The sequence below is a fragment of the Aspergillus bombycis genome, assembly GCF_001792695.1.
Source record: "Aspergillus bombycis strain NRRL26010 chromosome Unknown contig00079, whole genome shotgun sequence".
In the NCBI taxonomy this organism is placed as follows: Eukaryota; Fungi; Ascomycota; class Eurotiomycetes; order Eurotiales; family Aspergillaceae; genus Aspergillus; species Aspergillus bombycis.
In genome coordinates, this window is record NW_019170081.1 from 120,698 (window position 1) to 146,069 (window position 25,372).

The 25,372-nt window shown below is 48.9% G+C and overlaps 7 protein-coding genes across 7 annotated transcripts; 5 read left to right on the top strand and 2 right to left on the bottom strand.

Annotated features, from left to right (window-relative positions):
• Nucleotides 1–3,949: 3,949 nt before the first annotated feature.
• sha1 (putative calmodulin-binding protein Sha1) lies at nucleotides 3,950–7,050 on the bottom strand (the record flags this gene model as incomplete). Its single annotated transcript, XM_022535627.1, has 2 exons — nucleotides 3,950–4,329; nucleotides 4,380–7,050. Coding segments are annotated over 2 exons (3,051 nt in total), but the record flags the coding sequence as incomplete, so codon positions are not given.
• Nucleotides 7,051–7,937: 887 nt separating this feature from the next.
• On the bottom strand, nucleotides 7,938–9,434 carry ABOM_008499 (cytochrome P450; the record flags this gene model as incomplete). Its single annotated transcript, XM_022535628.1, has 1 exon — nucleotides 7,938–9,434. The coding sequence occupies one exon, from the start codon at nucleotides 9,432–9,434 to the stop codon at nucleotides 7,938–7,940; it is 1,497 nt and encodes a 498-aa protein (XP_022386656.1).
• A 1,941-nt stretch (nucleotides 9,435–11,375) lies between these two features.
• Nucleotides 11,376–13,485, top strand: ABOM_008500 (vezatin family protein; the record flags this gene model as incomplete). The annotated part of the gene is made up of 5 exons (XM_022535629.1): nucleotides 11,376–11,424; nucleotides 11,500–11,699; nucleotides 11,763–12,244; nucleotides 12,311–12,762; nucleotides 12,812–13,485. The coding sequence occupies 5 exons, from the start codon at nucleotides 11,376–11,378 to the stop codon at nucleotides 13,483–13,485; spliced, it is 1,857 nt and encodes a 618-aa protein (XP_022386702.1).
• Nucleotides 13,486–14,075: 590 nt separating this feature from the next.
• ABOM_008501 (proliferating cell nuclear antigen) lies at nucleotides 14,076–15,314 on the top strand (the record flags this gene model as incomplete). The annotated part of the gene is made up of 4 exons (XM_022535630.1): nucleotides 14,076–14,130; nucleotides 14,334–14,867; nucleotides 14,953–15,239; nucleotides 15,297–15,314. The coding sequence occupies 4 exons, from the start codon at nucleotides 14,076–14,078 to the stop codon at nucleotides 15,312–15,314; spliced, it is 894 nt and encodes a 297-aa protein (XP_022386703.1).
• Nucleotides 15,315–17,291: 1,977 nt separating this feature from the next.
• On the top strand, nucleotides 17,292–17,993 carry ABOM_008502 (M24 family metallopeptidase; the record flags this gene model as incomplete). The annotated part of the gene is made up of 1 exon (XM_022535631.1): nucleotides 17,292–17,993. The coding sequence occupies one exon, from the start codon at nucleotides 17,292–17,294 to the stop codon at nucleotides 17,991–17,993; it is 702 nt and encodes a 233-aa protein (XP_022386672.1).
• A 656-nt stretch (nucleotides 17,994–18,649) lies between these two features.
• On the top strand, nucleotides 18,650–20,597 carry ABOM_008503 (lipase/esterase; the record flags this gene model as incomplete). The annotated part of the gene is made up of 7 exons (XM_022535632.1): nucleotides 18,650–18,913; nucleotides 18,971–19,003; nucleotides 19,094–19,226; nucleotides 19,280–19,364; nucleotides 19,417–19,927; nucleotides 20,002–20,404; nucleotides 20,470–20,597. The coding sequence occupies 7 exons, from the start codon at nucleotides 18,650–18,652 to the stop codon at nucleotides 20,595–20,597; spliced, it is 1,557 nt and encodes a 518-aa protein (XP_022386673.1).
• Nucleotides 20,598–21,153: 556 nt separating this feature from the next.
• ABOM_008504 (alpha/beta hydrolase) lies at nucleotides 21,154–22,409 on the top strand (the record flags this gene model as incomplete). The annotated part of the gene is made up of 3 exons (XM_022535633.1): nucleotides 21,154–21,310; nucleotides 21,415–22,186; nucleotides 22,247–22,409. 3 exons carry the CDS (start codon nucleotides 21,154–21,156, stop codon nucleotides 22,407–22,409), a joined length of 1,092 nt encoding a protein of 363 aa, XP_022386705.1.
• Between the last annotated feature and the right edge of the window lie 2,963 nt (nucleotides 22,410–25,372).

Consider the following 25,372-nt stretch of genomic DNA (forward strand, 5'->3'; position numbering starts at 1 on the left):
CTCTCCGCACGCAAATATTGGAGATCCATGTCCCAGTCTGATACACGCAATGCATAAGACCGGGAAGGGGCATCTGACTTCTTGCGGTTAAAAATCCGACCAAAGTTTAACCAGATCGCTGCGGAGTGAGATCGCATGTAGCATCGAGCTCGTGGGCAGACCCAGTCGAGCGTCCAGCTGGTCGATGCGTTGTGGTCATCGCAGCAATCAGTCACCGGTCGGCCTAAAGGAGTAGGTCCTACACTACCCCAGCTTATGTGGCAGGACTCGCACAGAACGCTGTCCACACGGGAAGATTTTACACCCTCGGCACCCTTGGTTACTTGCCTCCCCCAGCCCTTTCTGCGATGGGGATGGGAGCTGCATCGAACCACCGAGAGGCGACTGGGTGGAGGCCGTGAATTGCCAGGTGTACGGTGGATTACTTTAGCTCGTAGGCATTTCGGTTAAAGTCTGGGATCAGGAGATAGATGTTTGGTGGGAAATCGCTTGCTGTATAACAAGGATGGAGCTATAAACTTAGGATTGGATAAGGACTGCATAAACGCCAAACGGCTTATCAAACATGGGCCGATGATGGCCGACAGCGGCAGAGACTTCAAGATGGTGCTGGGGAGCATTTGTATGAGGCATTTATGGGACTCGCTCATGCTGGTGGGGGGAGCGGGCGTGCACGGGACTCTCTGGCTTCACGCCGGTCTGTTCAGGCCATTCAGTCACGATGCAAGACTGGCCCAATCTGGGTAAGCCTGAGGCAGGCAAGTCGGACAAACCCCATCCGGTGCAGTCTTTGCTCAGGCTCTCTCCAGACCATGTCTGTCTGCTACTATTACAGAAGTACTCGTATGGAGTACTATAGTATACATTTCCCCTCATGCATGGTCAGCTTTCTCCAATCCTCCGGCAACACCTCCATCCATTGTCGAATCAGTGCGTTTCTCCAGGGCGAAAAAACACTACCACTAGTGTGCGAACCAGGACGAGGCAATTCGACCTTGCCTTTTCTTTCGCCCATGACATCTGCATGGTGCTTTGTTTCCCTCTCCCCATCGATCGTCCTTTTGAGCGGGATAATTATCGTCCCCATGGCAGAGTAAACCATTGTTATGCAAACCATTCATCGAAGCCTTGCTCCATTGTCTCACTGGACCCACGATGGGTTTTCTTCATTAAACTGGAACCGGTAATGCGAATACGAAATACCGGTGGTAGGTATAGTCCGTACGGGGTACAAGTATTTCCCCGTGCGTGGTAATTTAACCCAGGCCACACAAGGGGGGGAATGAAAAAGATCCAAAACAAAACAGAAAAGAAAGCGATTCTTGAAGATGGAAGTTGTGTAACCAAGTCACACACGGAATGACCCTTACTTAACCGCTCATTGGCTAACAAGGCTTTTCCAGAAAACAATAAACTCACGCCCCTTTCACTCGGCCCGAATGCCCACCTGAATGTAGTTCCAGATGTACAGGACGGAGGACCTGTCATGCACTCCATCCACCCCAGAGGAACAGGAAAAAGGGAAAAGGGGAGGAGAGATTGCATCTCATGGAGTGGCACATCACTTGATCTGATGATCGACATTCTCCCCCCAACTTTACTTCTGCTTCTGTATTCCCACAACAAACACACCCCCCTGGAACTTTATGGGCAGCCAAGACCTTCGCCAAGAGCCGCCAAGATATAACCAGTATGTCCCCATGCATCGAGAGGGAGAGAGAAACATTCCCAATCTCCCTCTCCTCCAGACGACCCCTTACTCCTCCCCTTCTGGCTGGTCATGGCCCATTCCACAACAACGCTTGGCAACGCTGCGATCGCTGCGCCTCGCCTCCGTCTCACGGAGAATCCGCCAAGAACCCGTCTGACCTTCGTCTACTTGCATTCTTCTCTCCTTGCGCGTCTAGTGTGACTGTCGCGAGACGGTCCTCTTCTCGAGTTACGCTGCCAAGTGCGGCCAAGAACTCCCACATTCCCAAGATGTCGCGCGGGCCTTTCTCTCGGACACCGCGGAGGCCCCGTCCTCCAGAGGCAGGCAGTGGAGGCAGATCTCGTCGATCCTATGCAATAGCCGGCTGTAATTAGAATGATAAATCATCACTACGTCGACGGCTCGGCACGCTGGCTCGTTTAGGAGACGGACGAACTGCTCCTGGTGCAAACTTCAATAGTGCTGCCTGCTGGAGATGCAGACTCATAATGTAGAAAACCCCCTAATGACTCAAATTCTAGACTCTGCCTGGCTGACGGCCTCCGACCAACATCAATGACTCAAGCATGAGCATCTTCCTCTGACGGGACTAATCAAAGTATATTTACAAATCGCAATACAAATTGGAAAAAAAAAAAGAACTCTGTTAATCTCGAATCTGCACTCAGATAAGAGTGCATTAGCAAAGCCGATGTCTTATCTTCTAAACAGATAGAATATGATATACATACATACATCTCACATAGAGTTCAATATATCCCCATCAACATAGAAACCACATCCAAAGGATACCATCTTACCCAAGACCAAACCCGAAACAATCAGCAAAAAAAAAAGGCCTACCAAGACGAAAATCCAGAAAAGAAACAAAAACAAAAAAAACATTCTAGAACCTCCCAAAAAGCAACTGTCTCGAAACATCGTCCCCGCCAATAAACTCCAGCCTAACCACCACCAACTACTAAGTAGTTAGCAGTAACATAGTTAAGGAAGTTATTTATCCGCCTTACCACATCTATGGAAGTAAGAAACCAAAGAATCAACCAAAACAGAACAATCTCATTACTAACCGATGTCTTGGAAGGCCACAATATCTAGTTAGTTAGTTGTCTGTTTTATGTAATGTGGTCCTATTCATTTAATTAGTACTGCGTAGATGAACTGGGTATTACACTTACTAGTACAGAGTACTATGAGTATTGTTCTAGTTGATTAGTATAGCACCTGAAATATACTCCGTACTAGTAGTAGTAGTAGTAGTAGGTATAACATCATTCCCACCACCACGACCACCACAGTACGTAAGCCCTAATCTCCTCCATGCAAGTTCCAAAGGCAATAATAATAAGAATTATAAATTCGTCTCCCGAGAACTAATCCTACTGTAACCATAACTAACCCAAGCATAACACCCCGAAAACTATAACATATAACATAACATCATAGCCATCCCCTCACCACCCAACAAAACAGTCAAGCATAATACTAATGCAGACTATACCAGACCCTCTCACACCTTAGATAATTAAAACTCTGCTCGCTGCGTCCGTCCACCCGAACAGAACTCCGAATCGAATGGTTTTTCCGAGGACAAGGACGGTGATAGGCAGAAATACAAATGGGGGTGCTGGTCAGATGAATAGAGAAATGATGTCATGGTCAGCAAGTCGTTCAAGTGGCGAGGATTATCGAAGCCTGGTAACTTTTTCCGGTTGTTGGTTGAGATTGTTTGGATGGGCTTCTATTTTGGGGGTGGGGGGTGTTTTATTTGAAAAAAAAAATAAAATAAAATAAAATAAAAAATAAAAAATAAAATTCATTCTGTTTCGTTGGTTTCCTTTATTTTTGTATGTTTGTTCCAGAGATACTGTCATTCATTCATTAGGTGGTTGGGTTGACGTCAAAGTGCAAGTTCGCTGAGGGATTTTGTTTGGGCTTGTGCTTTGGTTGCGTTGGTGCCTTGTTCTCTGTCTATACCTTACGGATCAGGTGTTGGGTTTTGTTGTCGTTTCGATTCTCATTATGCATTACTATAATAGGATTCTTCTTTTGGTGACATAACACTGGACAACGGCGATGTTTGATCCTGGAGACGCCCAACTAGTACAGCCGAACAAAGGAAATGTGGAATGACCGTATGGCTCGTCCCCTGACATCGTACCCTATACTCCACTCCATACAAGAGCCATTGTCTTGCCAATGCCCAATATGCAACCGGGGGATATGAAACGTCCCGGTTCAGTACGGGGACTGCTGGCCACGTAGAGGGTCCCCCTTGGACATAGGGATCTGCTTCTCGTACCGGCTGGCTGTGTGGTTGTGCCGTTGCTGCTGCGCTTTCACCATTCTCCACCACTGGATGATGATCTCTTTGGCCCAGAGGATTCGGTCTCTTGTCTGCACGACGGCTGCGCATTGTCTAGCAACGTCTCGGGCGACTGTCCGCCGTTGGAGATCCCGGTGTGCGAGGACTTGTCGCCATCTCTTTTGCAAAGCTGTCGCCGCGCGAGCACGCTTGGTCGCGGATAGAAATCGAGAACAGAGGAACGTGAGTGACCCCAGTGTGAAGTCACTGTCTTGGATATGCGATCTTGAAGAACCAGGGGAAATGAGATACGCTAGCGATTGTTAGTTGTGCTCCTGGATGTGCATTCCCCAGATGACTTACCGAGCTGTGCACTGCATCCCAGCGCCCTGAGGCGAGATTGCAGCGAGGATAGTGACCTCTTGAGTTCTGTAGACAGGGGCCGATCTCCTCTGAGTATGTAGCTCTCATACTCATCCACAATGCTTTCGTAAATCTTGCCGTCCGCGAAGCTGGTGCTGAAATTCTCCAGATGTAGACCCTTCAAATATCCCAGGATAGAGGCCCACTCTCGAAGCAACGATGTAGCATCGTCGCTCTGCTTGTATAATCCATCAAAATCCCTATTGAACCATCCTTGATCCTTGACTGATTCATACCCATACTGAGAGAGGGCCTTCTGCTTTAGGCGATCGATCTCCTTCCTCAAATCATCCCAATCGACCAGCCCCGCGAGGCTCCATTGGCTAACAAGCCCCCATAGAAGTGCGATGGTCTTCTCCCGATGTCCATCGACTATGTCCTCCGCACGGATACGACAACCCAGCTTGTGGGAGCTTTTGCTGCCAGCCAATGCATCCAGAGCGATTCGCACATTGAACAGCTTTACTGCGCGACTAAGACATGGAAGCTTCAGCCCGTGTGAAAGCGGCCCCAAATATTCCCCCTCTGCGAGACATAAGTCGGTCGGATACAGTAGTAACTCCACAATCCTAGTTAGCCGGACGCCATCCCTCATGTCTACAGCTAAGTTGCTTATCTGGTAGTCGTACTCCTGCAGCACGCTTTGCTCATAGACCAACTGGCAGTCCAAATGGCCAAGCGTCTTAATGATGTCTCCGGAAGAGGGGAGAAGAAAGCGAGCCAAGGCCTGGAGCACAGCGGCAGAGGACTTGAACTGGGATGAACCAAGGAAAAGACAACGAGGAAGTACCGCCCCTGAGCTTGTCATTCCCTTATCCAAGAGGATGACGATCATGATGCTGCGAAGAACGGTTCGATGATATGCCGTGCCTACCTCGTCTGAATCGCCGCCGAATACTCTAGCATGCCGCTCCATGTCCTGGTTTTGCAGCAGAAAGGTATTTAAGAAGTTTTCTAGCCCTCGCTTCAGTGCTTTCTCATTGCCAGTGTCCATTTCAAGATAGCCATGACTGCTCTCCTGAGCCAATTTATTATCGGTCATCCTCCTTCCTGTGATTGTCTCCACCGCGGCTCGTAACGCCCGTGGGTCATACGTTTGCATCCAGAAGTTTAAGAAGTTTCGCTTCATTCCCACATCCTGCTGCAGGCGGTCATTTCGTACAAGCACATCCTTCGGGATACTCATAGCACCATATAGCAACGATGCTTGAACCCTCTTATAAAGATGTGCAAATGGTGTACTTTGGTAGAGCTTGAGAAGTTCATGTCTAAGTACTGTTGGATCTTTAAAGCTTGAACTCTCGTTGGCTTGATTGAAAAGCCTATTGGCCAGTTGTGTTATCATGATCTCCTGGTGAGAAAGCCAGTCATCTTCATACAACGCCGGATTTATGATATCCTCCTCCACCAGCGGATACTCGTCATCGATATGTTTCGATTTAGGGCGCATTGCCGAGGCCTTGGAGAGGTTGACGCGCATCTCAGAGGTCCTCAACGTGTTAGAAAATGTCGAGCTTCTAGAAACTGACGGGGTTGGATTGACGGTTGTTCTTCGCTTTTCCACTTTGTTGCTACCTTGTACTAGATTGACGGATGGCGCTTTGGCGTTGTTTCTATTTTCTCGCATCACTGTTCGCTTTACAGTCCCGTTAACAGGCCTTGCTGCAAGTGGACTCGTCGGCTTTGTAGAGGGATATCCACGCAGTTGAGTTTGTGCAGGTTTCGAAGCTTGCCGAGGGCTTTCAAATTCGTCATTGATCTTCACGGGCTGAGAAACCTTGCCCTTACCCTTACCGAGAAGATAAGCTCCAGGGGGAACATTCTCTTTTCCGCCGTTCTTCCCAGCAATATCGACGTGAATACAAGATTCCTGCTTGACTTTTGTGCTTGGTTGAAGCGGAACTCGCTGCGCGGATGAAGCCAAAGAACGTTTTGCCTGCCGCTTCCTAGCGACCTGTGACTCTAAGGTGTTAACCTGAGTGTCCTCCGAGACGTAGTCCTGCACGTTGTTAGACTTCGTAGGGCTGAGGATACCCATAAACATGCTTGCAATCGTGGTGTCATCCGGCGGAATATACACCGTGTTGCGGCGTACATCAGTCTTCAGAGCATTTTTCGAAGGGGTTTGACGCCCATTCCCATTAATCTGCATCAGAAGCTCCCTATTCTTTTGGGCGTCCAGCTTCGTACTCCGCAATTTCCTCTCGGGCTCTCCCAATGGCTTCAAATTCCTGGGGGGACTAGTCGTGAAGCTAACCTTCGGACGGAACCTTTGAGCCGGCTGGGCTAGTAACGACATCTTGCGACCTGAAGGGACGACTGCTGGGCGGGTTTCCGTTCTCTTTGGGTTAACAGTTTGTATGAAATTCTGTTCACCGTCATCGTGGATAGCGAACGAGCTGCCGGTCTTTGTCCTTCGACGGGGCTTGACTGCCGTTAGAAGCGGTGCTTTGATCTCGGTGGTGAATTCAATGTTGGCCGTCTCGTCACAGTTTTCCGAGCTATCCTCCCAGAGCCTGCTAATCGAGCCATCTCCTCCGCTACTGCGGTCAAACCGAGAGGATCTCGATGGGCACGGGGTGCCGACTTCGCCTAGTAGACCTGACATGATACTGTCCGACAAAGTCTGACTGATGTGAGGTGATTGCAGTGTAATAAACGGTATAAGCCCTTAAAAGAACATGTCTCTGGCAGAATATTTTTTCATCTGAAACAAAGCCTGTGATATCGTGTCGAGGGGTACGTAGTTAAAAAAAGTAAGGGGCAACGCGGGGGCAAACAACCGGTAGTTCTCGGAAGATCGTCGCGTAGAAGGTACGGTTTGTTGATCTGCTATGTTGGATACTAAAATCGTACCTTTCAGATGATAAGGCAAAGGGAGCTAAATCTTTATTGGTTTACGGATGTTGGAACCGTGGATTGCGAGGTATGGAGATGGGGACGCGATGTTGACGCTGTGGTTGCTGGTGCAACGCTATCGTGCCTGAGGCACCACGTCACACTATGGATGTCTCAGCTTGCGGCAGGCTTCTGCCATCGATTTGTCTGAGCAAATATCATTTAGTAATAGAATCACGCGAGTTACTTTGTCAAGGGAGAAGTTAACTGGGTGTGCTCCGAGGGTACAGCGCCTTCCATGGCTTCTGCCTGATGTGCCTCAACTGTTACGCTTTGCATGCAGAGCTCATGATCTACAGAATAGTATGAATATAACGCCCTTCAACAATATCTTTATAAATTTTGAAAGTCCTGCGCTTGTACAGGCATATATTATTAATTTCTTTCCTTCAGAAGACAAAACAACATATTGCAACTCGCATCTAGCTTAAGAGGCTATAGATGCGATATGGTATATTCAGAGCCCTTAATGCTTGACATGAAAATCCAGATCTCATTAATGACCCGGATTGTTTTCCAGCTCAGAGTTCACAGCTGGACTTCAATTGAGATACTCTGTAACTGAGGATATCCTTCTGTATGTAGATAGATTTCCATGCATCAAATACAGTCTCGGATCCTTTCCAAGATTCGTTTTTCGTCTTTGTCAGAATCTTCCCACTCTTTTTTGACCACCTGCTCATGTTTTCGGCTCCTTGGTCGAAACACGGCTTTGACGGAAGAAGGACTACTTTCGTCGCTAAGGTCAGCGTCCCCTTGTACTGATGTGATATCGTAGGCCCAGAGCAGACGCGAAGTAACGATCAGCAAGCTCCCCCGCGCGAGTCGGTGACCGGGGCATATTCTCCGCCCAAAGCCAAAAGCGGAGACTGGAAGATTCGGGTTGTTGAGATATCTATCAGGATTGAAGGCTGCGGGGTTGTCGAAAGTCGCCTCGTCCATATTCATCCCGAACTGATTTGCGACTACCGTCGCGCCGGCAGGGATACGGTAGCCCATGTACTCGTCGTCTTGTATGACCGCGTGAGGAACCCCAATTGGAGAGATAGGACGCCAGCGAAGGAGTTCAGACACGACTGCTCGGATATATGGAAGTTTTTCAAGGTCGTCGGGCGATGGCAATCGGTCCTCGCCGACAACAGAGTCTAGCTCTGCTTGTGCGTTTTGTTTCACCTCTTTATAGAGTACGCATACCATAATTAATATCTCCAAGACCATCTTGGTCGTATGAATACCGGCTACGTAAAGTTCGCCCAGGGCGTAACAGGCTTCTTCCCAGGGGAGCTCTTTGGCTTCGTTTCTCTGAGAGACCGCATGACTCCAGTTCCAGCAGTCGCCCCCAAGTGCAATGTTGCCACATTCGGTATAAACTTCTTTGGTCTTATAATGGAGCTCCTCAGCCTTCTTTCTCCAGGTCAAGAAACAATGTGGGAGCCAGTCGAGCATCGGGAAAAGGTCAAGCAAAATCGTTCCGAAAGAAGCTTTCTGAAGGACAAATGTGGCCATTTCGTTTATTTGGTATAACATCTTATGGTCACTATCGTCCTTTCCTCTCCCTTTTCCGTATACAAGCGTGAACATGATGTCTGAAGTGTAGCTGAGGAAGGCCTCTGAAAAATCATTCGTGGATAAGAACCCATGAAGAAGTCGTTTGCTCTCGAAATCCTGGAGCTGACGATAGGCAATAGAAGCCCTTTCACTGAGGAGCGACGAGCCCAGTCGTCTATGAAGTCTCCACTGGGCACCATATGGCATGAAAGCAGATGCCAGCCCCTTGTGCAAGTACTTATCCAAGAACTTGGACGCGGGCCGCGAGCTGTATATACTTGCTCGCCGCTCCAGTAGGTCTTGGGCTGCTCGACGACTCCCCAGGATGATGAATTGCTGGGCTCCAATCTTTGCGCTCACTATGGAGCCATACTTTTTATTCCATTTCTGAAATGTTTTGGCGATATCTTTCTCCGGAAAGGGCCCGGAAAGTAATGTTGGGCCTGGAGGAAGTGGAAGTTCGGATGCAGTCAAACCGATGAAGCGCCTGAGAGGGGTATAGAGGAATAAAAGCGGCGCTAACAGACAGAGACCGATGATCAGTTCCATATTCTATTCCTCACTCTTATCGAAAAGAGCAAAAAAAAAAAAAAAGAAACAGAGAAAACGAAAAGCTCCGCAGGCTGTAGAAAGTGATAACATGCACTATCTGCCAAAATAGCTGCGAAGCACAAGATTTTCTGGCCAGCTTATAAACGGAGCTGAACCTTGTCGTTGTCCAACCATTTTCATGCACGTCCACGTCAAGCTGCATATACGTATGTGGGAGTTACAATTCCAGCGAAGAGGATAGGTGGATGGCCAATATGGCTATGACGAGTTGGTTAAGGAGCAGCGCTTTAAACATCGCTAAACCTTGGTTTGACTCGTTTTCTGGGTCAAAACACGGCATTTCGGTGAAGTCCCGAATCTGATCCTCGAATGAAGTTCATGATAAAAGTAGAAAGTTGAAATATGCCGATCTTCATTGGACAATCTGACTGAGGCTGACATTCACATAAGGTTTGGGTCTGAGATGCGACGATTGCTCCTATAGCTTAAACAGAGTCTTAGGTTGCTTTGGCGAGATCCTAGAGGTAAGGTACCTTTCAACTGGAGTCACCATCACTGCCGTTGAGATACGATTACGGCGAGTTTGTTCAGAGCGAAAGTTCTCCACTTTTGAGGGATATTGAGTGCCAAATGGTTTGCATATTATTGCTTCATCTGGCTTAGCGGGCCTTTAGTCATTTGGCCCGCGGCTTTATCAGTAAATTAGGTTGGGACCGAGATTCAAGGTATCCATCAGGTTGAATTCCTCCAAAATCTGGTGGAAAAGGTTTCCTGTTGAATTTTAACATGTGGTCTGATCATTATCTTTTGATTCTGAATGCAGGGATGTTTGAAATTTAATTACTCGGTCATGAAAGTTGTTCCGCGGAGAGCCAGTCGGGTTATGCGTCGATATTGTGATGTCTGTCTTAAATTGCTAACTTTTAAGACAGCAAGTAGAGGACAATTATTAAATCTGCCACGATAACAAATAGAAAGGTACAGAGAACCTAGTTTATAGTCAACATGAAACGACAGTTTTCTGCCTAGTGGTGTCGTGGTAGTAGTAGTACTACTAGTATGATGCATGGGCCTCGGCCAACCCCGCCGTCATCCGTCGGCCTTTACAAAATGTGACGGCGGTTACTCGGTATGAATTTGCACCAAGGCTGTTTCATCAGGCATGGTGAGATTTGATGGTGTAGTGAGGAAGGCTTCAATTGGGATATTTACAGGTCTGACTCAGACACACATACAGGGTATATAGAAGGAAGAAAATTATTCCTTTTTTTTAAAGAAAAAAAAAAAAAAAAAACACAGCCTTGTGGTGTCTGCACTGTGGTAGGCAAAACAGTTTACTTAAAAGGGCTTTGACCGAAGAGCCCCGTTGAGAAGGGGGTCAAAACCAAAAACCATAAGTTTGGCCCAGAGTGGCTTAGCCCAGTGGACACATGAACACTGGGCCTTAAACCTGTTCCGAACGGTGATCCGGTCTCCGATTCGACAATCGACGCATCCCAAACCTCCCCTTCCCCAGACACACATGGACCGGATCTTCAACGTGGCTCACTGTGCTTGCACTATTTTTACACTATCCGCCAGGGGTAAAAGAGCCTGGTTTGAACTTGAACCCACACTCGCTGTGAACATTGAATTTCCCTTTGTTTATCGGCGCTCTTTACCCTCCGAAGCACACCTGAACCCCCGATTGTTCCGCAATTGATTGTTGCCTTCAAACACTGCGATCACGTCCGCCACATCACGTTGCTGGACTCTCACTCGGAGATGATCCTTCTATAATCCGATTCCCATTACGCTCCTTACCACTTCCCTTCTTACGCTCCTTATAATATTTCTAATAACACGAAGCCATCGCCGCCGCCGAACAGACCCAGCACTGAGCAGCCCACATTACCCGCCCCCTCCCTATCGGCCAAGCTTACGGCATGCCCACCGATCATGGAATCTCTTGTCTATGAAAACTCGCCTTTGGCGGATTATCTCCAAGGTGAGTTCTTTTTTTCGTTTCAGGAGTTCTTATAACCTCTGGTTTTTCGCGTCACGGAGGTCTAATGCGCAGCAGGGGAGGGTGAGCACGACCCAAGCTGGCCCGTTCAGGAGGCAGAGAATAGCGATATTGCCTCTGAGTCGACAGCAGCGGACTTCGCTCCGCGAGGAGCGTCAAAATTCCAAGAGCGGATCCGGAATAAGCTCCCTAAACCACTAGACCTGAAGTCTTCGCATCAAAGAGCGGCTCTAGGCAGACTTTACGACGCCTGTACGGTATGGGTTCCAATTACTTCGTTGTATCATCCATTATTACCATTAAGCTGATGAGGTCTACAGTCGGCGTTGAATTCGCGGGTTGGACGAAGTGATAATGAGAGGTTTCTGGAACAATTCGGTTATGTCATCGTCGCGTCGCAGTTGCTGAACGAGCATAGCGCCCCGTCTTATGCTTCGGCTGCAGATGTGCTGTCCAGTTCGCGCTTGACAGATCTTCCGTCAATCTCATCAACTTTCGGACTACAGGGTGCCGTTGTCACAGCTTCGACATCCTTCTCTATCGCTTGGTTGTTGCACTGGAGTCGTCCTCGAACGGGCTCAGGCCTGAACCCTCGGAAAGTTGGCGTACTATTAGTCTTAGTGCCCGTAATCGGAGTTCTGTTTTACGCATTCGCTAAACGACAATGGCTCAAGTATTTGCGACATCAAGCTGTGGATGCTGCGGGCTTTTTTATCGGCAACGCTCAAGGGTTTGATTCCGCTGCTTCAGCATCGGTCGTGTTCATACAGGAGGTCGAGCTAGTCTCCAGAGGCTACCGCATGTAAGCTAACCTTCTCTCATTGCCCTTCGGCTAACCGGAGGATCTCAGTAACTAATTCAATCATAGAAGCACGCCGTTGCCTCCCATTTCTAGACTCGAGGATCAAGCGCAAACACGGCGGTGCTTGAGGCTGCGTCGGACTGTGTCGGAATGCTTCTACGCCATGTTGAGACGGTATATTCAAGCACAACGCTCTTTGCAACCTGTCACGGACAACGACAACCTGGCCAAATATTATGACATCTACGACGTCTCGCAGGAAGAGCTGGCAGAGGCTGAATCAGCGCTCGCTGAGCGGGCAATTGAAGATCAATATTCCTTACGCGCTCTTCGCACCCTATTCGGACGGCTATATATCGTGAGGAAGAGCATACTCTGCTGCCTATTGGCTTTGGGTGCTGATGGTGGAGGATCCGACATCGCGCGATGGACCATCGCTATCGAGCAAATGCAGGACCTAGCCGAGGTAACCGGCAGATATACAGAGAAGATGGCCAACATTCTTAATGAGGAAGACAGTGAGTACGAGAGCGAACGTGTCAGAGTTCCCTCTAACCTATCTTTTAGGCAATCAAGTTCCTCGTTCTCCCCTACCCACGGCTTCTCCTAGTAAGGAGCATCTCCGTGCGCAATATCGGAAGCTTAACTCTCTCTCACAGGCAATCCGTGCGCTTCATGCAAAAATGCATCTCATCAGAGAAATGTCTAGTGCCAGTCTAGAACAAACGGATGTTGATGAGAATGACGAGAATGAAGTGACTCTGGCTTCTCACTACGAATCAATTGGAACGGACATTAAAAACCTTCTCCAAGAATGGGAGGATGGTAAAGCCGCCATCATGAGCAACACCCCAGACAAACGATTGAACGTGGATCGCCTTTCGAGGCCATTAAGTGAGTGGAAGCTGCCGTCGTCGCCCACTCCTAGCCTAGGCGGTGCCACGGCGGTGGAAGGTAGTCCAGCCGATGCGCTTAAAGCTTTGAATGGCGAAAGGCCGGATTCCAGCATCATCCATACCATCGATGACGAGGAAGAAATTTTCGAAGCCGTGGCTCTCCCAGCCCGTAGCAAGAGACAATCCTTGACGAGAGAGGAGCGAATCGCTCGGGTCAAAGAAGACCGAGCAAAACAAGCAGCGGCACGAGAGCGCCTTGATGCGAACACCAACATGCTAAAGGAACTTGAGATGGTTATCAAGCAACGACCACCAGCAGTTTCGAAGCGGATTACCAGCATCTGACCTCTCACATACCTCTGCTTCCTCTCTCTCTACCTTCCCTCTTCGCGTCTATAATACCTCCTTGTACCCCTACATACTCCTGAGCCCTGTTGTTTGGAGTGAGCTGTGACAGCTGGTCAGCAGACCATGCAGGTTGATACCCAATGTAAATAGAGTGGACCGGTGTCAATGGCGTTTTCTGGGCTGGACCTTTATCTTTCTTCTGGTGTATTTTACGCTTCGATTGTGTACTCTTTCGTTATTGCTGTACATGTTTTTCTTTCTTTTTTCTATTCTGTATTTCAGCTTGACGCGCTCTTTTGGCATGTTTCATTCTGTATTGTTACTCGCTAACACTGGCCCACTGCCAGGTAATTTCCTATGTAAAACTTGGGAAGCTTTGTATATAGTATATAATCATTCAAATACAAGACATTTTTTGAACAGCTAGTCTGTGGATATACTAGTACTAGGCTTGAATAATTGAAGGTAGTTTTGCACCCTTACGTCAAATCCAGGCAGCAAAGGCTAACCCAAAACGTTCATATCAGCCTAAGGCATGACGCGCGACCCGTGAACGCGTTTCCCCACTACGCGACCTCACCTTGTGAATGGCAATTTCTCCTCTGCTTGAGTTCTTAACTTCTCCCAGTCCACCTTCTACCTGTAAGTCACACAAGAGTTTTGAATCTTCCATTGAACAAACACACTGATATCTCCAAGTTCAATTCTACAATCTATTTGACATTGAACTCCTCACTTAATTATTTTACTTCTCACCATCACATCCATAATCACACACAGATCAAGAGTGAGTTTTCCCACATGTTTGTCACTTTCGCAGAATCACCGTCTAACTGTTATCTCAGTGTTGGAAGCTCGCCTAGAACAAGCCTCTCTCCTCAAGCGCGTATGTGACTATAGTCCCCAGATAACCCCTGTTCTGTCACTGACCCAGTGCTTGATTGTTCAGGTTGTCGACGCTATCAAGGATCTGGTGCAGGATTGCAACTTTGACTGCAATGACTCTGGTATCGCCCTCCAGGCCATGGATAACTCCCATGTAGCCCTGGTTTCCATGCTCCTCAAGGCCGAAGGCTTCTCCCCATACCGCTGCGACCGCAACATTGCTCTCGGTATTAACTTGGTCTCCTTGACCAAGGTTCTGCGGGCTGCTCAGAACGAAGATATCCTTACTCTCAAGGCCGACGACTCACCGGACGCCGTTAACCTGATGTTCGAGAGTGCCGAGACCGACAGACTAAGCGAATATGATATTAAGTTGATGGACATTGACCAGGAACACCTGGCAATCCCGGAGACTGAGTATGCCGCTACCGTTGAGATGCCTTCGGCAGAGTTCCAGCGGATCTGTAGAGACCTTAACGCGCTTTCCGAGTCTGGTTCGTGGACCTATTTCATTTCCTTTGCCCGATGCGTCCAGTCTTGAGACCGCTATTCCCGTGCAGTTACTGACTAGCATTCCAGTTGTCATTGAGGCTACCAAGGAAGGCGTTAAGTTCTCCTGCCAGGGTGACATTGGCAGCGGATCCGTCACCATCCGTCAACACACCAACGTCGAGAAGCCCGACCAGAACGTTACCATTGCTCTCTCCGAACCCGTTGCCCTCACTTTCTCCCTCAAGTACCTCGTCAACTTCTGCAAGGCCACCACTCTCTCCAGCAAGGTGACCCTCTGCCTGTCCCAGGAGGTTCCCCTCCTTGTTGAGTACGGTCTGGGAAGTGGTCACCTGAGATTCTACCTCGCTCCCAAGGTAAACTTCCCATGCTCTCTATCCATTGGAACAGAAGAGGATGCTAACGTGACTTAGATTGGTGACGAGGAGTAAATTAAACAAGAAAATAAAATCAAAACAAACAACTTACGACGAAGGGGCAGGAAATGATTTCTTTGCGGGTTTCTTTTTACATTCGGAAATATCCCACGTTGACGGAACAAAGGATTTTGTTATCATAATATCCCAGTTAGATATGAAGCGATTGTTTTTTTTCACATTTCCATTGGGTACTGGTGGCTTGAATAAAAGTACTCTTTCCTGATGAACTTGGTACACAGCGGGGATACAAAGTAGACTATGCAGAGTTTAACATATCATACGAGCAGCAGTATCAGCACGGCGCAAGTATATATTCCAAGAAAATCATCTAGAGTCAATTTATTTCATTTATAAGCTCTATACACCCCTCAATCCTGTTATACCACCCAACCACCAATACCTAGAAGGGAAAAAAGAGGCAATAGGTCCAAAAAGACCCACCCCCAACAGATTAGCCAGGGACACACTACTCTTTCCAGTCTGACATTAACCACTCACCTAAAAGAAAAAGAAGCACCATCCCAACCAGAATGATCGGAATCGAATTCTACCGTCCCCTCCTCCAAAGAAGAAGAGGGGTACAGCATGCTGCGTATTGCACTAAAGTGTCGCGCGGGCAGTAGCCCGCACACACAATCTTCGCAACGACTCTCCCATGGGGAAACCTCGAACAATGTCCGAGCCCCGATGTTTCTGATGCCAATTGCAGATGTGCGACATCCTCCGACCGAAGTCAGAGGCTGTCTTGATTCACACCAGGCCCTTGCGGGCAGTACCGGCTCCCCATCTCTCGAAAGAGGTGGAGAGCGGGTTACTGGATTTAGGTGAAGATTCCTCCGAATTTCTCATTTGCGGGTGTTCTCGGGCCGTTGGGTCAACGGTCGAGAGATCAAGTTTGACCTTGATCGTGTGTAGCAAAGAAACGCAGCATTGGTTGGGATGGTGCTTGGGGAGAAAGAAAAATTGAAGATGGGGGTTTTGTTTTTGTGGGTTTTTATATGCGGTGGAGCGGGTGGTTACCGCTTGCTGGGTTGGGTTTAGTGGGGTCTGTTTGCATCTACATTTACATCTATACACTACTCAGATAGATGCGGACTTTGCTCTTGGGAGGTGATTGAATATGATTGACTGTTTTATTCTAAGACGTTGATGATGATCTTGTCGCCGCCATTATGTATGCCGATGATTAGAACTGTACTAGTTCCTGGCCCTTGGTATGTTCATAATTGTGCAGCCCTTCTTAATGGGAGGGAGGATCCAAGTAAGCTCTCAAAACTGGTTCATCGATTAAATTCCTATCAAAATACTTATATCTAAGGCTCCGAGACTAGAAGAGGATCTGATTTCCACCATGTGCAAGTGATAACATTCGTTACGGCATTGGTAGTCACACACCGTTAACAGAATCTAACAACAAAGTGATCCACCTTGAATAGAATTTGTTTCTAATAGAAATCCAGCACTGCAGTTACTTTCCAATATATAATGATCCCTACGAAGTTATGTCAACTATTACTACAAGCATGTACCGCGGATAAGACGGAGAAAGTGATCAACACCATGAGCAACTCCGCGGAGTTTTCGATCAGTGAATGTCCAAGCTGACTCCGCGGGAAATAGAAGATGTTCGTTGGCTGTGTGTCCTGGCTTGGTCAACTAGAATGAACATGAACCGAGTCCATTCCAGGTATACCCTGTTGATATACAGCAGTCACCAATGCAAGCAGGAAAGCTTGATACCTAGTATGGATACGAGTATACCATCACGAATGCACCAACGAGAGTCACCGGAAAACGATTACTTCTTACCCGAAAAGAAACCCCGCATCGACGCCCCGCACCTAATAGACTGACAGGATTACGATCAAGTGCTTTTCATAAGCTATGTCGTGACTCATTGCTAGTCTATAAATACTACGCCATTCTCAAAAACCCAGAGTAGTGTTCCTCCCAACGCTATTACGGCAACTCCTCCAACCTGAGAACGCAATGTCCGGAAACCCTACAAGTCTAGAAGCAGATGAACGGGCAGCATACCTGCTAGACGCCCAAAACAAAGCCATCCAGCTCTTTGATGAGATCGAGCGAGATCTCCTGCGCTCCGGCGTGGGTGAAAAGCAACTAAGCGACGAGATCTACGAGCTCGCTCAACGACACGGCGTGCGCACCCACTGGCACAAACGGGTCATTCGAAGTGGCTCTAACACGTTGAAACCCTTTGCTGAGAACCCCCCGGATCGCATCATCCAGCCCGATGACATCCTCTATGTCGATCTAGGACCCGTTTTCGAAGCTTGGGAAGCGGACTTTGGGCGCACATTTGTCCTCGGAGATGACCCGCATAAGAAACAGCTGCGCGATTCGCTCGAGCCCGTATGGAACACGGTCAAGTCGCGCTATCTTAAAAATCCAGATATGACCGGTGAAGAGTTATATGAGATCGCATGTGTGGAGGCGAAGCAGGCGGGGTGGGATTTTGGTGCTGATATCGCTGGGCATATTGTTGGGTCTTTCCCACATGAACGCATCCCAAAGGATAGGGTTTCCCTTTATATTGCTAGCGGGAATAATCGGCCGATGACTTCTCCTGGTAAGGATGGGAAGAGACATCACTGGATCTTGGAAATCCATCTTCATGATCGGGCTCGTGGACATGGTGCTTTCATGGAACAGCTCTTGACTGTGGGATGATGCTAGTTTTCTAGTTGGAGATTGGGCTTGTAGGATGATGAGATGATGAAATATTGCTAGATGTATTAATGACCCTCCTTGGACATAGGGTCTACAATACTCGAGTTCATTAAAGATATGGTCTACCTCGAGATGTTTCTCAACTAATCGTTTCGTTGCATCCGGCTGACAAGTGGATAGAATCCTAGTATGTAACTGGCCGACAAGTAACTGAGCTCTCATGTGATGTTGAAACTAGACCCGTAAGTGATCAATCGGCCATTGTCGAGTACAGTGGAGCTATCGGATCTCTCATCTATCTTAAATGTCGGTTGCTCGGTGGAGTAATTCCACGAGCGCTCTTGCCAACGGGCTATTGAGCCTGTATACAGAATCTCGACGAAGTACAGCACTCTCAGCAGTGTCAATGCCGAAGCGTCTTCCTAATTATTTGAAACTAAGCCTGTCTACTACACTATTCCCATTGAGGAAAGAATCAGGCACTATCAATCAGGGAGGGACACCACTGTGTGGAGTTGAGTACTCCACCGCAAATTACGCCGCGAGGACGAGGTATCATTGCCGAGAAGTTGGCTCTCTGTTTATTTTCAATCCTCCTTTCTTTCCTTACATGGCTGATAGGCTCCCTGCGACCTTCACCATTCCCAACGTCGATCATGGCACGATTTTGGGGGCCAATTATATCAATATCGATCCTGGCCACAGCTTTGCCAGCCTGGTCCCAACAAGTTTCCGAAACTCAGCCCGTTGGCGCTCCTGTCTGGACTAGTAGTGGCCTCATCGAGGGCCATGCAGCGCCTCAGAGATCCAATGTCTCCGAATACCTGGGCATACCCTACGCTACGCCACCAACGGGAGGTCTGCGATTCGCACGTCCAGTAGCATACCGTTCCAATTCTACTGTGCGCGCGAGTACCTATGTAAGCGATATAGCAGTGGAATTGAAAGGAGCTGCTGTTCAGCTAACAAAATAATAGAGTCCGTATGTGGAAATCAATCCTTCAATTGAGGTTACCTGAGCAATAACATATCATCACTACAGAGACTGTCCGGCTAATATCGGGACAACCCCCGATGACTACCCCGGTTTCACTGCCCAGGCTCAAAGAATTATCCAAACATTTGCCCAGCAGTTGGGCACGCCTCAGAGTGAAGATTGCCTGTACCTGAATGTGTGGACTAAACCTGAAACATCTACCTTGAAGCCTGTGCTCGTCTTTATCCACGGCGGTAGTAAGTAGATACCCCTTCCTTTTCATCTCTCCCCAGGGACTGAAATCCTCCAGGGTTCTCTTTAGGTGGTGCACACAGTCCATACTATGATGGACAAATCTTGGCCGATGAGCAGGAGGTAGTGGTCGTAACGTTCAAGTCAGTTTTCTCTATGAATACCCATATCAATCAATTAACTAACAATCGAAAGCTACCGATTGAACATCTTCGGTTTCTCTGGCGCACCCGGATTCCCCCAGAACGTAGCGTTATTCGACCAGCGTCTCGCAGTGGAATGGGTCCATCGCAACATCCAAGCATTCGGTGGAGACCCCAATCGCATCACGATCTTCGGACAATCAGCCGGCGGCGCATCAGTCGACTACTACTCATACATCTGGACGGAGAAACCTCTCGTCAGCGGCCTCATCTCCCACTCCGGAACAGCACTAAGCTTCAAGCCCAACACGCCTGAGGAATCAGCCAGCTACTTCTACCACGTATCCCAAACCCTAGGCTGCGGAAACAGTACCACCAAAACAAACCACATCATCCAATGCCTCCGCCAACAACCCTACAAATCAATCCTGAAAGCCGTCGCCAGAGTGCCGCCCGCATCTTCCCCCGTCCTCCCCCAACCCGTCTTCCACCCAACAGTAGACAACATAACCGTCTTCAGCAACTACGCCGAAAGATCAGCCACCGGAAACTTCAGCCGCATCGTCAGTCCCAGACCCCAAAGTCACCCCCCAACAACAAAGACGCAGTCCATAGCTAACCCTCCCCGATGAAACAGCCATACCTGGTAACCAGCAACGCCAACGAAGCAGGCTACTACCGCGTCAGCGCCTACGCCGCCAACATCTCCCACCCCGACCCCGTCTGGGACCTATTCAACCAAGCCGCCTTCACCTGCCCCACGGGGCAAACAGCAGCGCACCGCGCCGCAGCCGGCGTGCCCACCTGGCAATCGCGCTACTTCGGCGACTGGGACAATCTCCGCCTGTACCCGTCCAGCGGCGCGTACCATGGCATCGACCTCCCCATGGTCTTCGGCACCGCGAGCCAGATCAGTGGGATAGCTGACTCTGAGACGGAACGCGAGTTCGCAAGGTATATGGCGGCAGCGTGGGCTGCTTTTGCGGGGGATCCTGTGCATGGATTGAGTCGGTTTGGGTGGCCGCAGTATGATGAGAGTGGTGAGTTTAGTTTACTCTTTTTCTTTTATCTTGCGATTTGGGATGGGTGCTAATATGATCTATAGGGGAAACGCTTGTGGGCCTTGCTCATAGAACTCGACCGGCGCGAGATTCTTTGTTCCGTCGTCGTTTGAATGGGGCTGTGGGGAGTTGGATGGTGATACCACGCCTGGGAAGGGTGCTTTTTAGTTAGGTTTTGGTGATTGCCTACCTTGTTGGGCTGATGACGGACTGGAGCGTGTAAATAATTATCATCCCATGACTCCCTCGGTAGAGAAATAGAAATCCGGATGCTGTTGAGAACCATTTACTAGTGCCTACTCCGAGGTGAACACTACGCATATACTTCGGTAAACTTGATTAGTATACTAGTAGTAGTACCTACTACCGAAAACAGAAACAGACGAGCCAACCACAGCCCCTAACCCGAAGAACCATTTTCATTGGATATAAATCTTAGGCACTCAGAGTTAGAAGTGTGGTGTGATTATGTATACCTCGGGTGTACGCGTAAGGCAGTGCATAGAAATGGGATGTATAAAGTTATATAATCCCAGGTACCGAGGTGAAGGTGAAGGTGAAGGTGGGGAGGGGTGGGTGGGTTTATTTATCGATTAGTGGCTTTACCCTAGGTAAACCGCCGAATATCAACCAGCATCCTCTTGCTCAAATTCATGTAAATTCACACCTCCACTAAACCGATAACATACAATCGTAACATCCATTATTTCTTTCTTACCGTTGACGAAATGGCCGATTTCTCAGAGTATACTACGCCCATTGAAGAATGGCTCGTGTTGGAGAAATCCCTCCCGGATTTCCCCAAGGGCTTGAGCATAGAGCAGTTGAAGGCGGCGGCGAATTGCGACCGCGAGGCTATGGCTGCGAAGGCTATGGTTGAGGAAGGTTTGTTGTGTTCCTTTTTCTTTTCTAGGTGGTTACGGTGTTGGAGGGGGTTTGAAGGAAGTCTAAGCTTACGGGGGATCTTTTCTTTCTGTCTGGTGAAATAGGTCTGGTATCGCAGGTGTCCATGCAAGATTACAGGATCCCGACGCGCGATGGAGAGTCGCTGGAAGCTCGCACTTACCGGCCGTCGTCGGTGCCTGCTATGCAACGGCTACCGGTTTTTATCTTTTACCATGGCGGTGGCTTTTTCATGGGCACTCTGAGTTCGGAGGATGCGATCTGCTCGCGCATTGTCGTTGCCCAGGTGGCGGCGGGGTCGCCCGTCGTGGTGGTCAATGTGAATTACCGTCATACCCCGGAGTACACGTATCCGACCGCGTGGAACGATGCGGAGGATGCTTTTCACTGGGTCCATGACCATATTGGTGATATCAACGGCGAGGCGGAGAACGTGGTCGTCGGGGGGATCTCGGCGGGGGCTTATCTGGCGGCGTCTTTGACACTGGCGCAGAACATTGGGGAGGATGTACTGTTGGCTCAGAGACCAAAGGTCCGTGGCCAGGTGCTCATGATCCCGGCTCTTGTCACGGAGGACTCTTATGCGTCGCTGATTGCGCGGCTTCGTGATCCCTCCATCTCGAGTTATGTGGACTGCGAACATGCGCCGATTCTCCCCGTCAGCAGGATGCGTTTGTTTGGGCAGTTGCTCAAGCCGGCGGAGAGTGGGTCGGACTTGGGAGCTGATAGACGCATTAATCCGGGGCTTGCGACGGCGGACGAGGTCAGGGGATTGCCGCCTACGACGTTCGGGATCGCAGGGAGGGATCCCTTGAGAGATGAAGGGCTGCTGTTCGCGATGTTGCTGGCCGAGAATGGGTGAGGAGCCCGTTTCGCGTGGGAATACTTTACAGCTGACTGACGGCTCGTGTTTCGCAGGGTGCCTACCGATGTTCATGTCTTCAAAGGGCTGCCACATGGGTTTAGACGGTATGGAAGTAAATTGACGGCATCGAAGAAGTGGGATGAGGTTATGGCCCAGGGTATCCAACATGCATTGAGCGAGCCGGTGGCTGGTGAATTTGTGATTAAGGCTCACTGAGCCTTATGTCGACATGGATTGGAGGTCAGAATTTAGAACATGTACCGTAGCATGTCTTAGAATGCCGCGCGTAGGGCAGGGAAATAGAGAGACTAGTGAGACGCGGGATTTTATTCTCGTTGCTGATCGAGCGATCAATGGAGACGGCGTTCTCCGTCGATAGAGTAATCGGAAGCCTCGGCTTTCGCTGTCCGACCGCACGACGCGAGGGATCGGCGGAATGCTGTAAATAGTAACCGTTGGCCTTCCTGAGGTGCGACAAGCGACAAAAGTCCGTCGAGTTTTCTCATTCTGCACGACGTGGAATGGAGATGATCGCAAAAGGGCACGTCAAGGTGTCATGTTGATTAATTGGCCTGGTTTGAGCCACGACCAGGGAGTCCGGGGTGTGGCTCACCTGAACTGCGGATTCCACACAGCCACAGCCATCGATCCCATTGGTACAAGAGCTGTCAGTCCAGGATTTAGTGGCTTACCCTGTTGACATGGCGATGATGCACGGTTGCGGTTTAGTTCCGTGGAATCACTTTCTTCTTGAAACGTTCCATGTGGAGTGGGTTGTTGGGATCGGTCGTATTCGTCTTGGTAAATGGCCGACCTCCGTACCGAATAACGCCCTACCAAAACCTAATGAGACCGTTGAGATGAGCGAGAGGATTGCGGCTGAGCATCTGGCGTTGAAAATCATTGGTGGTGTCGTCTCTGAGCCACCTGTACTGTAATCTCTTGATCCTTGATCATCATACTGTGTACTGTGTATAGCCACCAACGGCGGTGAACTGGATCCTTTCGCGGACAGCACGCTTTCCTTGGTGGAGAACAACAGACAGGCCTGGTGGGACCGGGCACGGTGTCCTCCGTACTACTACTTCTCTGGAAAGATGCCAAGTATCCTAAAACGTGCCCGTTAGCGAGCACCTAAATATGATGCCAGGAGCTAGTTTTATCCTTCATGTAGCCTGAAAGAAGGAGTACACGGTGGTAAAGATGGCCCCGTTTCCAGCACAGAAGGCCCAAGCGTCGAGTCCCCAGGAGAAAGGGCACTATCGCAGCACTATGGAAAGCTTGGTTGGTAATGATTCTGCTCGCGAAGATACTTTGTGTGATGCCTCCCATTGCTTTTTGACACTGGGCTCGGCCGACACGTGAATTAAAGCTATCACGAGCGTGGCATACGCTTCTCGCAGCTCTGCCAGATGTCCTTGACCGGTATGAGATCCCCGCTCTCGTATGTTGTCTGCAGTAGTTCCAGACCATACACAGAAAAAGTCCCTAGGGACAAGTAAAGGAGGCTATAGATGGTAACAATCATGCAAGTACCTAGAGGGCGCTTTTCACGCGCCGAATTCAAGCGGATTCTCTTGAAGGATAGAGCCCACTCCATCCGGGAAAACACTGCGGCATAGAGCACCATTGGCCTGTGTCGCTTCCGCGATGCTTCCAGTACTGTAACCAATCCACAAAATGTTGATGTTAGGGGTGCTTGTGTGACAATGAAACCCTTTCCTCTCGCGATGTCGTGTACCACATCGGTTGGAGTGCAAGATGTTGGCCTGCCACGTCCACAGACTGGAGAAGATCAAATGCTGTGGATGATTCTCTTGTCTGATGAAAGGTAGTCAGAAAAAACACTGGTGTGCAGTGCTTGAAATGAATCTTTGTTGAGATGCCAGTCTGAGATATCAGACGCCACGTCTTTATTGGCCTGGTTTCAGTGGCATATAGCGGTGGCTTAGCCAAGTGCAGATGAGACAGCCACAGCTGCCGGTGAACAAGGACCTTCGGCTGGCACGGTTTTGGAAATGCAAGTTTTATAGGGATTTTATCGTTGGCATGGTGGCAGATAATGGTGTGTATAACTGGGAGCTTTAATTAGTGGGCGGATTATATAGGACTAATTTAAAGGTAGGTGGATGGCTCCAAGATTTGTCAATATTGATTGTTACATGATTTTAGCTCTCAGTACTCCGTACAAAGGGGAATATGCATACCATATTAATGGAGGTGCAGCAGTTGTCTTATCTCCTACCTTTATTGTGCATGCCGAGTCTACTATATATAGTAGTACGGAAGCGAAAGTAGCATCATAAAGGGACATCAACGGTCGTTCATTAATAGGAACATATGCACCGTACGGAGTACAAAGCCAACAATCAACCCAACCACAACAATGATCTGGACAAGAAGGGGTTGTGGGACGTTGCAGTGACTGCCTACAGTGCCCAGAGCTGTCGCTTGTCTATCTGTCTGCCTAAGGTGAAGACCCATGGAACGCGTAACGACTACTACTAACCGGACTGCAGACAGTAAATAACCTTATAGTTGCCCTATTGATGGGGATATCTACTACTAGTAGTCTCCTCGATCCACACACAATGGGATTGAATCTCTCCTTCCCACTCCGGAGTACAGTTCTGAGGACTACCTGGCCGCTAGTGATGTCTGATCTATCATTCCATTCGCATTGAGGGGCTTTTGGCAGTCCGTTTGTGTTCCCACCAGGGGTTAAACCATGGGTAAACGAGACCGGGGACGGAGTACCCAAGCGGATTAATTAGCCAGAGTCCAGACACAATCCCCGAGAATTCTGGCCCCATCACCATTTATCTGGTCTCCCGTCTCACAGGTTATGATGGGTCCTTGACCCACTTAGAGGAGACACCAGTTCAGGAGAATCGAAGTTAGTGGCCCCTCAGGGCCTTAGGCACCCCGGTAGCACCGGATGTGATTGTTTGGATACATTCCTCCATACGGAGCACTCCGTAATTTAGGAGGGAAAACAGTGAGCAGAGCCTTCCTTGGCTGGGTGGCCTATACTTTGGGACGGGAAGTAAAAATGGTAACAATAGTAAACGGAGACCAAGTTCCTGGCGTAATAAAATGAAAACAAAAATAAAAGAACTATTAATAAAAAACCCAAAAAGAAACATATTAACAGGGTGATGGGTAATTTTTACCGTTAA